At 39.7% G+C, this 12,660-nt stretch overlaps 1 protein-coding gene and 1 long non-coding RNA gene across 10 annotated transcripts in view; one reads left to right on the top strand and one right to left on the bottom strand.

Moving 5' to 3' along the window:
• Nucleotides 1-5,384, top strand: part of SEMA5B (semaphorin 5B) — a 375,751-nt gene extending 370,367 nt beyond the window's left edge. For 8 of the 9 annotated variants that reach the window (XM_081188335.1, XM_081188332.1, XM_081188333.1 and 5 more), the window contains one exon: nucleotides 384-5,384. In XM_081188335.1, coding sequence (XP_081044461.1) covers nucleotides 384-539 — 156 coding nt within the window. In that variant the 3' untranslated portion in view covers nucleotides 540-5,384. The remainder of the gene's footprint in view (nucleotides 1-383) is intronic. The other variant, XM_081188338.1, reaches the window with a different exon arrangement.
• Nucleotides 5,385-6,672: 1,288 nt separating this feature from the next.
• On the bottom strand, nucleotides 6,673-12,057 carry LOC308584314. Its single transcript, XR_014006767.1, has 3 exons — nucleotides 11,053-12,057; nucleotides 9,839-10,019; nucleotides 6,673-8,685 (listed from the first exon to the last, which is right to left on the bottom strand). It is a non-coding gene; the product is annotated as an uncharacterized lncRNA (long non-coding RNA).
• Nucleotides 12,058-12,660: the final 603 nt, after the last annotated feature.

Here is a 12,660-nt window from a genome sequence, read left to right as displayed (position 1 = left end):
TCTTGGGAGGGAGCTGGAGTGAAACATGTAGACGGGACCCCAGCCTCAGTTGCACAGTGTCGGGTGATGGAGATGGTGGTGACGACCATCAAACATCATGTCACCAATATGGGAAAGCCATGTCTGCAAATCTGGAGAAACCCATAGATCTTAGTTTGTAGTAGTGGCTTGGCTCAGATTGCCCAAAACAGTGGCAAGCCAGGAGGAGTTGTGGCCCTATCCACAGAAAGGTCTCTGTAGAGAGCTACAAAATACTTAAGACGACACCTTAGAAGAGGGAAGGTACTAATATAAAATTGTGTTAGAAAATGGAATATGTGAGCTTTTTGGACAAGGGAGGGAAAATAATGTTTCTATAAATTTCTCTGTTTTCCCCCCCACAGACACTTAACAAGAACAATTTAATACCAGATGACAGGACCAACTTCTATCCTTTGCAGCAAACAAATGTGTACACAACCACCTATTACCCCAGTACACTGAATAAGTATGACTACAGGCCTGAGGCCTCCCCTGGAAGGACCTTTACCAACAGCTGATGATGGACACCAAGAACTGGATCGCTTCCTTTATGATTTTTATTTTTTAAATTGAGTTTATGGACCAAATATTGGCCCAGTCTCTAGATGTAAATATTATACAGTGGGCCTTTTATTTTCTTTTTTATCAGTGGTCTTACTTTTGAGTAGTACATCTCCTTAAGTGGACCCACTGCTTATGGACAATGGACCATCTTGCCTAAGATTTTTTGAGGAGTCCTCAGCTAGAGACATCGCATACTGCTATGGATATTTATGGCTGGAGATGCCTTTGTGTCTGATGCCATGACAGTCCAAGAACCAACCATTATGTGCTAACTTTGTGTGGAATGGTACTTGGCTACCCAGCACCGCTTCAGAAACTCAGTGGACATGGGAGACAAATGCCTTCAATGCGCTGAGATGCGTCCTTCATAAGCCTACAGGTTAATGGTAGTATGAATGTCATCCACAAGAGAAGCCTTATCAAACATTGTGCTCAAGATTCTGGTGTTTAGGTTTGGGGGTTGATCAGTGTGTCATCACCATTTCCTGCGACACGTTGAAATAATATGCAGCCTTCAATGGAAAAAAGTCTAGTGAGATAAACAGAACAAAGATAAGGTACTTCACGCAAAAACTAGTATTTTGAAACATTTCCAGCCATAGTTTTGAGGGAAATGTAGGATGACATTACCTGAAGTATAGGTTTGGGTGCTTGAAGCATGGGCTCTGGGTAGAAGAGAATTTATCCCACTGGGGAAAATATGATGAGTGGAACAAGAGCCATGGAATATCTTGATTTTGGAAGGGGTGGGGCAACTATTTTCTTTTAACTTTGATTGTGGTAGTCTCTTAAGGAGCTGCTAGATTGATGGCCTTGCTGTCCTTGTTGAAATCACCAAGCTTTGTGCTAATGCTGATTTTATTTTTTATAATTTTTTATTCACTTGGGAAAAAAATGTTTTGAGTTCAGTTTGTCTCTGAAGAAAGTCTTCATAGCATAGTCTAACCCATAAAGCCTACTGCAGATTCCTTCAGTGTCTTCCAGCTAGTACTTCTCCAGGGGAGTACAATGTGCACCATCAGTTGACAGTATCCTTCTGTGTCTGAGCAAGAAGAAGAAAAAGTAATTCTGCTTCGGTAAAGGTAAAAAATGGGGTCTGTAGCCTTTTCAAATAATAATAATCCAGTCCAGTTTTGAATGTTATTCTTTGTATATGTGTGATTGTGTTAGACCAGTGCAGAAGCCATGTCGTCTTTGGACAGGTGATTGTCTGACATTCATGTCTAGCCAATGCACACCACGCTTTAATGGACATTCCCAGTGTGTCTGGCAACGTGAGCGAGTTTGCCATTGTTGTTCAGCATAACTCCTGGTGCTAAGAGATGGAGACTGCCACAATGCAGAGCATGTAATAAGAGTCCCGGCATGAATGATGAACAATTCCAGAGCTTGGGGATTCTCCTCCATATCTTCTTTCAGCAATGACCATATCTATTTGCAGTTGCTGGCTTGACATTTGTCCAAGCCATTTGTTTTAGATTTAGGTTCACTGTCTGGCAGCCAGACCTGTGCTCATTACTGTTGCCACCTTTAAAACACATTTTGGACATATAATCTGAATGATGGCACAGTCGAGACCATTAACACAGGCAAGACATGCAAACCGGTCAGTGGCTCTGTGTTCATGATGCAAAATGGCTAGTTTGAATAGGAAGAGCAATCCAGTGCTGATGCCAACACCTGATGTTACCTTATGCAACCACATATCATAAAACATTGGTGCCTAAATTGTGAATGGTATCAGTGGCTGCAGTAGTCTGGATGGATGCATGGGCTGTAGAATTTTTTTGGGATTTAGATATGCAACCTGCTGGGGTTTTGTTTTGGTTTTTGCTGTTTGCTTCCATGTGCCCATGACTGAGAACTTGATCAAATTTCTACAGACTCTAATCCAGACTCTTCTGGGGTTTCTGTTGCACACATGAGGCTCTTTTGAGTGCAGAACATCCCATTCACCTGACAAAAGAAAGCTGCTGCACATGCAGATCTGTGTTTTCCACCGAAATGATTGGGACACTTGCTCGTAATTGAGCTCCATCTGAGCCTCTTTATTGTGTAAGAAATGGCTGGATCAGTGTCACAGTTTCAGAGGGTGCTGCAAAATTGTAATTTATTTTGCAACAGTTCTTAAAAAGGTATATATGCAAATGAATTAAACCTTTCGTTCACTCTTTTTTTGCCATAAAATAAGCCGGATCTATTTTTCAGTTAGATAAAGACTAGAATTTATTTTATTACATAGAATATTTTCCCATTCTGGTTATGCAGCATATCTTTCTTTCTCCAAATGCCAGAAATCAGGGCAGGCTAGGGGAGGGATATTTTTAGTTAGGATATTCCAAATTCATTCTTCCCAGGCATCTGAATGTGAAGAATGACACCCTTTCAAAAATATGAATGGCAATTGCAACGTGGGTGTGCAGATGCCATTTCAACAGAAAGTAGGGTGAATGGGTGGAAAAGAACATCTGAGCTTTTTAACATTCCATTAATGTTTGCATGGCAGTACAATTCTTTAGGGGCAACATCTAATGCAAAATAAGAGCAGTTTCTTATCACATGGCAGGTTAATGACATAGGGCATAGTGACATTCTTGCATCCTAAGTTAATTTAGTGTTTCAGGCACCCAGCTGATAATGTCCACAGTAGAGCGGTCTGATTCTCTTAGGGGTTTTCTAAACACCTGGTATTTATTACACTTGGGGTTGTCATAATGGATGTTGTAGTACACACTGGAAATGTATTTGGTTTGACAGTGTTGCTTTTGACAGCAGGGCTTAGTCAGCAAGGAAACAAAGCCCCCTCCCAGTGTTTGATGTGGAAACTGAATATACAAATGTTTGAGAATATCCTTCAGAGGAGCAATGCATTTTTGCCATGGGGAAGAGACCCAGCTCTCTTACATCTAGTGGGGCACTTTGCACAGCAAGTTTCTTTTGAGACTCATGGGATTTCCTAAACCAGTTCTATGTAGCAGGAGGCAGCCATTAAAGTGTTATCAAATTGCATGCAACCCCAGAGATGCTGTGAGGACTGTGCCCAAATTCTGTACGATCAAGTGCTACAAAGGATCTCTCATCCACTTTTTGTTTTACTTTTTTTTAAACCACCTTTATAAGCTTAGGCAACATCTACAAGATTCATTTGAACAGATTTGAAACTAGGGCTTTCATTTTGAGAGGGATATGTTGAACCCAGGGAGTGGGACAGAGAGCAAAGGACACAGCAGGTTAAGATTCTTTTAGAACGGAGGTTTGAATAATAGCAACTACAAATCCTATTTTACAAATCGTATTTTGGAGGTTGTCCTAACTCTTCACTTTCTCCGGGTGCAGGGAAGAAAATGGCTTTTCGTATTTGGGTAGGAAGATGTTGTTAGCTTTTGATTTCAGAATCATAACCTGTGGTTACTCAAATGTGAGGAACTATCACCCTTGTGTTTTGTCTCTTTTTGAAAAAAATAATAATAGCTTTTTGCAGGAAAGAACTATGAGCACTACAGTTGCACTGCTCTTATGCATTCTGATACAGCAGTTTCTTACAAGCTGCCATAGAACTCTCCCTCTCAGAAAAGGGGCAGAAGACATATCTATCGTTTCATAGCTGTGGAGCTGCTGCTGCTGGAAATTGTTAAAACGAATGTGGCTAAATCTTGCTAGCAAGGGAGCTGCACACATCATAGAAGGTGTGCCAGACTTTGGCAAGTCCAGTGTGTAGAGAGTACAAGAGTTGATCTAAGTGAGTAACATTTGCTCATCTTTCCTGCTGCTTATCCCAGTGCCCTCTACTGCCATAATGTGACTACAGAGAATGTTTAGACTGATAAAGCAGCAAAGCTTAATCACCATACTATATAGGAGCCCTACACAGATTTGCCTTCTCTTTCTGGCAGCACCAGTTGTGATGCAGTTTCTTGAACCTGATGATGTTTTGCCACTTCTGCCAAACTAGTAGTGCAGCAATTGAATCTGCCCTTTTGGTTTACGATGAGGATTTATATTTTAACAAATATACATTGACTTTATTGTTGCAAAGCTAGTTAAGAACACCCTGCTCTTCAATAATATGCACATTCTAATAGAGAAGGGGGAGAACCTTCTTTATGTTAAAAGTAAACCTTTGAAGAATAATGAGATAATGGCATTGGAAAGAAGGTGATTTGAGTGTTTATTCATCTCTTGCAGTAGCTCACCTAGGACATGAGTTATACATGTGTACCTGCTGCCTTATTTTTTTTATTTTAGAGAATGAACTTAGATGAAGATCTGTGTAGGAAGTGGGTATGATTTGAATCCCTTTGCAGGGCGGGGGTATAATTTAGGATTGCTCCCCCATTCTAGCATTACAAAATCTAATGTTAAGAAAAGATTATATCCAGCAATCAAACTAATTAACTCGGTCCATTTAGTGACACCAAATGTGGGACTTTATTACACAAGCAAAATAAAAATGTAAAGTTCATCATAAAGTCCCCTTATTCAAATCCTGTGCATTGAATATATTTATAACACATACAAATGGTATATGTACTGCAGAATGGTCTAAAAATAAATTTAGAATAATAAAAGCAGCACTTGGACTTGAGGATAGGTTTCAAAGGGGAACCCGAAAGAAAATAACAAAAACTTTTCATAGATGAATGAATTTTGTTGTTCAGTTAAAATTGAGGAGTTGACTTTTGTAGCTAGAACTGTTCATCTTCCCAGCCCACAAAAAATCCATTCCTGTTAAGAATGGCAAAGTAAACAATGTTTGTATTTGCTCATACTTTATGAATAAACAGTCCAAATTGACTTAGTATATTGGTCCTATTGTTTTTAATTATCAATAGAGGTGTGTGTAAGGAAAAACTAAGCTGTAAGTAGGAATAATAATAATGATGATTATATGAGCTGGGCTCCTTGAGTTCCAGTTTCATTTATGTATTACAGTAAGCCTGCAACTTTAACTTTTGCACATATATGCCTGAGGGAAGAAATTAGAAAGGGAGCAGGGTTCTGGGGAAAATGACTTTAACCATCCCATCCACCATTGAACCCAATGTGTTTTGAGTATATGTGGTTTTGGCTTCAGGCACGATCCCCAGACTGTAACCTCCACACAAGTTGCAGGTTTACTGTACTGCAAAAATCAATTGCTTTCAACTTGGTTAGGTGGTATTGTAGATGCTCTTCTACAGGTAAATAAATACTCTTTCTCCTTCCAGGCTACTATTCCAGGTTGAATGTAATGGTGTTAAGGGGCTATAAGAAAAAATGGGTGACTTCTGACCTTGCGGTTGTTGGGCACATCCAACTTTACTTTCAGTATTCAGCACATCCCAAATTTAGCCATCCCTATTTCTTTTTGCAGGACTTCATTTTGTACTTGCTGAAAATGAGTTGAGAGGCAGAAAGAAAAGAGAAAAAGCTACATATATTAGTGGCTGTAGAGAGAGGGACTGGTATAAATGGTACTCAAGTTACCTTCCTGATTTTTTAAGAGATATGAAATGTCCTCAAGCTACAAAATAGGCTGTAGTGCACAGTAGCCTATTCACACAATAAAATTTAATTTTAAGCTCTCACAAGACTATTTTTAATATCTCATGTTAAAACTATCCCTCTTGAATTGGTTGTCAGTTATTCCCAGTGGGAAGAAAACTCCCATTGGTGCAAGAGAGAACTTGCATCCCACTGGAAGTAACAGGTGCAATTTTGATCCAAACTACAGGAAGAGTAAAAGCCCCGTTCCCACAAAAACACACCAGCCCCATCTAGTTTACCCTTGAGTCATCTCTAAGTTGAACTATTCAGGTGATACCTCAAGCTATTTTCTGGAGAAACATCCAGGAATTTTAACAGCATTTAAAGAGCTGGACAAATTCTAGAAACCTGCCAAAGTGAGATTCCTTTGGGGTGATCTCTGCTATTTATGCCAGATGTACTTTCCAGGAAACAATGCATTCTAAATTAGCAGCTGTATGTCTGGCTCCTAAGCACATTTGCCTGAAACTGAAACTCCACGTGGAACACCATTCTTGCACAGGTAAGATAGTAGATTTTGTGCATCTTTTGCTGTGGGGTCTCTGGATCAGGAAAGTAAACCTCATTTATTTGAATACAGCTATTTAGAATTGGCTAGCTTTTGTGGCAAGGCACTCGCACTGTCAACATGGAATCAGTGTTTCAATAGCCTAGGTTGCAATACGATAAAAGTTGTTTTCCTGCTTCTTTGTTACCTCGCCCGGACCCAACTTGGAACCATTATTATTTGGAGGACACAACTCCCTTCCATCTCAGCCAGCATGGCCACTGTGAGTGTTTTGGCTGACCACACTGGCAGGGCACCCAATTTGGCAAGGCTATCCCAACATACATATTGTGTATCAGACACATTGTACCAGTGGTGATATTTGCTTCCAAATACTTCCACTTGTACTAAAATAATCACATCCTGCCCATATATTTATTATATGGAAGGTTAATGGGTCTATTTCCCTCTAAGGGGTTTCTCTAGTCTTAAGAAAAATACCATCTATAAATACGTCCTGAAAAACACCAGCTTCCTAATATTACACTATAAGCCTGTATTTATTTGCAGTGGGTTCAGAGCTATTATACCGCTAAAGCAGAAAAAAGCCCTGAGGCTTAATTTGAGCCAAGGCTCACTGGTGAATCATTTCAAACCATTATCAGTGCAATGGCTTAGCCCTGCAATACCTAAAGACAGTGTGCTTTTAACCATGTGCAGAATATTCCAGCCCAGTTTACTCACTAGTCCATCTCCCGGGCCCAAAGATGTGATGTCTTAAATAGGCATGCACCTCTTGGACACACCAGCGTTTGTTTCAATTGTGAATACAGACCATTTTCTCCAACCTCCCTCTTCCGCTTAAGGATGAAGCTTTAAGAACACATAGATCCTTCGTTTGTAATTTGAAGGGCAAGTTTTTAAAGATAAGACCATGTTTACTGAAGAGCAATTCTTGATTGCGGGGAACAGAGTCGCTAGTAGGAGGGATGTGTTGCAAGTTTACACTGAGGTCAGGAAGAATTCCATAAAGGCTTGAGGTACAGAAAAGATAAAAGTATGTAGAGGGAAGTCAGCTGCACAACTAACTACTCTCAGCCAGTATCCAAATGTGTGCATATTTGAAATCCAATCTAATTCATTTTTAAAAAGTAAAGCACGAGGAAACACAAATGGGAGATGAAGATGGGAGATACCTCCACTCTATTTTGTAGCTGAAGTGGAGATAAATGACAGTTCTTGAGTATATAAATAGAGATAATTATTATCACAACAACAAGCAGAGTATATGCCTTGTGAAGCAAAATAGGAAAAGAAAATATTATCAGACTCTGTTGTAAAGGCATAATACCCTTCCTATGCAACTGAACACAATGGTACTGTTAGAATAAAGGTGATGTATACTGTTAACCACTGCCTTTAGACACTGTGAATTTTAGGGGTGGGCTGGGCTTCTGTATTTTTATAAATTGTACTATGTAAAGAAGAATTAAGAAATAAAACTCAAACAACCTACTAAGCTTCTGAGTTGTTTGTCAGCAGTAGATAAGATGACAATGGAGTTTAAAGCTGTGGCTGAAGCAAAGGTGCTGAAAGAAATTTATCAATAGTAGCTTCTGGGCAACGTCCTCATGTTGGTTCCAACTTTTGATGTAGACATAAAATCCCATTATCCATGGAATCCAAAACTTGCTAAATAAGATTAGGGTTCTGGCCACATTACTTCATCACAGGGGAGTAGAAAAGACATTCCCTTCTGCAGAGCCTGCCTCCCCTGGATGAAGTTTAGAAACCGTCCCTTCATTTCAGAGAGTGTGCTTGACAAACCACCTTGACACACATTTATTTGGATATCACAAAGCCAAATGATTTTCAGTAGCTACTAGAAATGCAGCTCCCAGTATATTCAGATAATGAAAATATTGAACTACTATGGAAGCTGATATTAGTCCCCAAACTACCAATTATAGAAATGGTAGAAAACAGACTTGCCTCTCTCTATGTGGTGGGGTGGGAGATGCCCTCTGGAACAGTTGTCAACTATCCCTTAAGGTTTATTGTGGGATAGGAGATAAATTATTCCCTGTCTGAAATACAAAGTAAGGAAATAAATGTAAAGTAAGTTATGATGATAAAAAGACATGAAGAAAAAATGTCCTAGGGTAAGCAGGGGCAATCCAAGTCATTTTATGTAAGTCTGAAATAACCACTGAGAATAATTTTGATTCCAAGGAGGACTACACGGGACACTTATCCCCTGTAGAAACAAAAGGTAGTAAAGCAACCTACACTGTCCTGGACAGATACTTTTCAAAAAGAAAGGGAAAGATTGGTTGCACAGGAGACCTTCTGCCCAAGTAACCATTGGATACAACCCTATACAAAATTAATATACCTTAATCCATTGAAAAAAGTTATTAATTCCTACAAAAGCTAGTCAATTAAACAATCCACACTTCATTAAATCAACTGGAGGCACAATCCACACTTCATTAAATCAACTGGAGGCACATTTCAATCCATTACTTAGACAATCAGCATTTAAATAAACCATAACTATGTTTAGCAATCAGCTAAACAAAACTTAGTCATTAAAAACCCCCAATTAACTGTCTGACTATACATTCTAATTGATTTTCCCCCAAGACTAATAAATTTATAGGAACTCTACTGCCGCAAATTAATGTTTCTAATACAAAAAGCCAAAGGAAAACATTCGTCGCATGTTCACTCTTACTTAACTCAAATTCATCAGTTCATTATGCTGCCAATTCATTGTAGATACTAATCTCCTAATCCAGAGGTTGATCATTAATTCCTCTGTTTATTGAAGAGTATCAATACTTGGTATCTAAATGGGACTCCATGCTTTCATCTGCTGAAAGCAGTATGTATCACACACAGAGACTATTACAAACATATATCAAGACAGTTTACAATAAATCAATTAAAATAAATAAAAATAAAAATAATCCCAACACCATTAACAGACAGTACAAAATTCAACTTAAAAAGTTTGACAAATGACTGATATCAGTAGCCAGCACAACAGTGTGTGTGTGTGGGGGGGTGAGTATTCCAAAGAGTGGGCACCACAAAAAACCCTCTTTGGTTGGGAAGATGAGCTTCTGCAGAATGTGGAACAACCAGGAGGGCCTCTGTAGGTGACCTTAGTGAGAAGACAGGTCTGTACACTTATTTTATAGTATAACCTTTAAAATACAAACAGAATGTACTTACAGGGACAAATAACGTTTCCTTGCAGCCGTTTTATGCCTCCAGCCTTTGTTCTTGCCAAACAGGATGATCCCTTCTGGTGGTGGTGCAGAAAAATATTTATGGGAACAGTAGTTCCTACCTGGACAGACTAGTAGTTGGAACCCAAGCTGCAGAAATGTTGCCTGCTTGCTAAACCATAGCACTGCAAAAGGGGAAGCAAGGCAAACCATGTGGATAGGGGAGAGGGATATGGAAGTAACAACTTACTTTGTTGCTGGTCCTATCTTCCACCATGATAGCTTATCCCTGAGAGTGAGTGAGTCACTAAAGAACCCAGCAAGCTTCATAACTGAGTAGATTTTCCCAGTCCAAGCCCAACAAAAGTCCAAGCCCATACAAAACACTGGAACCAGTAAACTTGTAATTTGCTTTCTAAACGTCTATTCAAGGACACATGAATCTCTCTATCTATGAGGTGTTAAGACATCTTGAATGAAAATCCCCACCAGCTCCAGTTATTTCTTAAGCACAGTAGCTCCAATGAGTTCACCCAGCTCTGCCAGCTTCAGAACCAGACCCATTCTCATGTGAACTGTTCCTCACCTTTGCATGTGCAGGCAAAGATCTGCTTGCTCCAATGAGGTAGGACAAGGCTTGTTCACATGATTAAAGTATTCAACTCTTGTCTCAGATTAGTCATTGCTTCCCCAGTCATAAACCTTAAAATTTCTTCCCCCACTCCCCACCCCTGCTACTGTTAATGTATCTTTCAACTTCCTCTAATTGAAAAACTATTTCTAAGCACCTACATCAGGCATAGGCAAACTTGGCCCTCCAGATGTTTTGGGGCTACAACTCCCATCATCCCTAGCTAACAGGATCAGTGGTCAGGAATGATGGGAATTGTAGTCCCAAAATAGCTGGAGGGCCGAGTTTGCCTATGCCTGACCTACATCTCATCTCTTAAAATGAAATTTGCAACAATTGAGGCAAATATAATTTAGGTCTTGCTGCCTCATTTGGGTTTATTTAATATTAATCCATTGGCACCTAATTCTGTATCAGTGTATTCTGTATGATCAAACGGTTAGGCTAAATTTATGGAAGTGTTTTTAATTTATTAGCCTAGGTTTACTGGCTGCATCCATTTTTTAAAAATGTATGTACTCAACCAAAGTATAATTTGCCACTGCAGCATGACAAGTGCCTTAAAGCACAATCATACCCACACTTACCTGTGAGAGCCTCACTGAGCTCAACGGGGCTGATTTTTACTAATGTAGATAGAACATAGCACTCTTAGTGACTAGTTCCACTTGCCTGAAATACAAACAAATGAATATAAAACTAAAGTTTGACTATCAGAATTTCTTTACACCTGGAAGGGTTACCAGCTCTTTCCTCTCCTACTTTATATTTCCTGTACTATTTTAAAGGTAGGGGACAATTAACAAGGCCTTTAAGATTCCATTAACACATAGTAATATTGTGCCCCTGAACCTTTGGCTTCAGACAAGCATCCTGAATTTTACTATGCTAGATCTTCAAACAGGGCTGATTGTGTGGTGTTTCAAATTTCAGCTTTAGACCCTTTTGCTATATATGACCAGGAAGCCAATAGACTTGAATTTCCAAGGACACTGCTCTTAACGCAAAAGAAGAAGAAAATGGGCTATTTACTTGCTTCAAGAACCAGAGCCATATGATCAACATTTATAGGCTGAAAGACTAGTCCCAATGGTCTTGAAATAACATTTTTTATCATTGTTACATATCACTATAAAATGGGCCCATTTTGATTGAGGGATGATCATAGATTCTTATTGGGAAAATGTTATCGCTCTCGTCCCTTTTATTAATCAAACTAAAGACCATGGAAAGTGACAAGAGTCAGGGACACTTGTAGTTTATGTTCCGGTGCAACTGGAAATTTATATCACAGTCTTGTGCTGAAAATTACACCATAATATCATAAAAAATAGATTGGATTTCTAATAACCTGAAACCAGCTACACCTGCATGCATAATGCCTCATTCCTAGTCAATCATAAGCTATAATTTTGAGAGTTTTCATATTCACAAATGTGCCTCTGGGAATTTATTTTTTTAATGCACCCGATTAGAAAGTAATTGAGAGGCACCACATCAGTAAAAACAAACTTAGTGTGAACTAGATTAAGCTTTATCCCCTAGATTCCTTAACACTTTACATGCGGGAAATTTCTACATGGAATTGTTTAGTATTATTATTAACAACAACAACAACAACAACAATTTATTATTTATACCCCGCCCATCTGGCTGGGTTTCCCCAGCCACTCTGGGCGGCTTCCAAAAGAATATTAAAATACTATGATACATCAAACATTAAAAGCTTCCCTAAACAGGGCTGCCTTCAGATGTCTTCTAAAAGTCTGGTAGTTGTTGTTCTCTTTGACATGTGGTGGGAGGGCGTTCCACAGGGAGGGCGCCACTACCGAGAAGGCCCTCTGCCTGGTTCCCTGTAACTTGGCTTCTCGCAGTGAGGGAACCGCCAGAAGGCCCTCGGTGCTGGACCTCAGTGTCCGGGTAGAACGATGGAGGTGGAGACGCTCCTTCAGGTATACTGGACCGAGGCCGTTTAGGGCTTTAAAGGTCAGCACCAACACTTTGAATTGTGCTCGGAAACGTACTGGGAGCCAATGTAGGTTTTTCAAGACCGGTGTTATATGGTCTCGGCGGCCGTTCCCAGTCACCAGTCTGGCTGCTGCATTCTGGATTAGTTGTAGTTTCCGGGTCACCTTCAAAGGTAGCCCCACGTAGAGCGCATTGCAGTAGTCCAAGCGGGAGATAACCAGAGCATG

This window comes from Podarcis bocagei (genome assembly GCF_964188305.1).
Source record: "Podarcis bocagei genome assembly, chromosome: 1".
NCBI lineage: Eukaryota > Metazoa > Chordata > Lepidosauria > Squamata > Lacertidae > Podarcis > Podarcis bocagei.
This window is presented reverse-complemented; position numbering and strand designations above follow the sequence as displayed.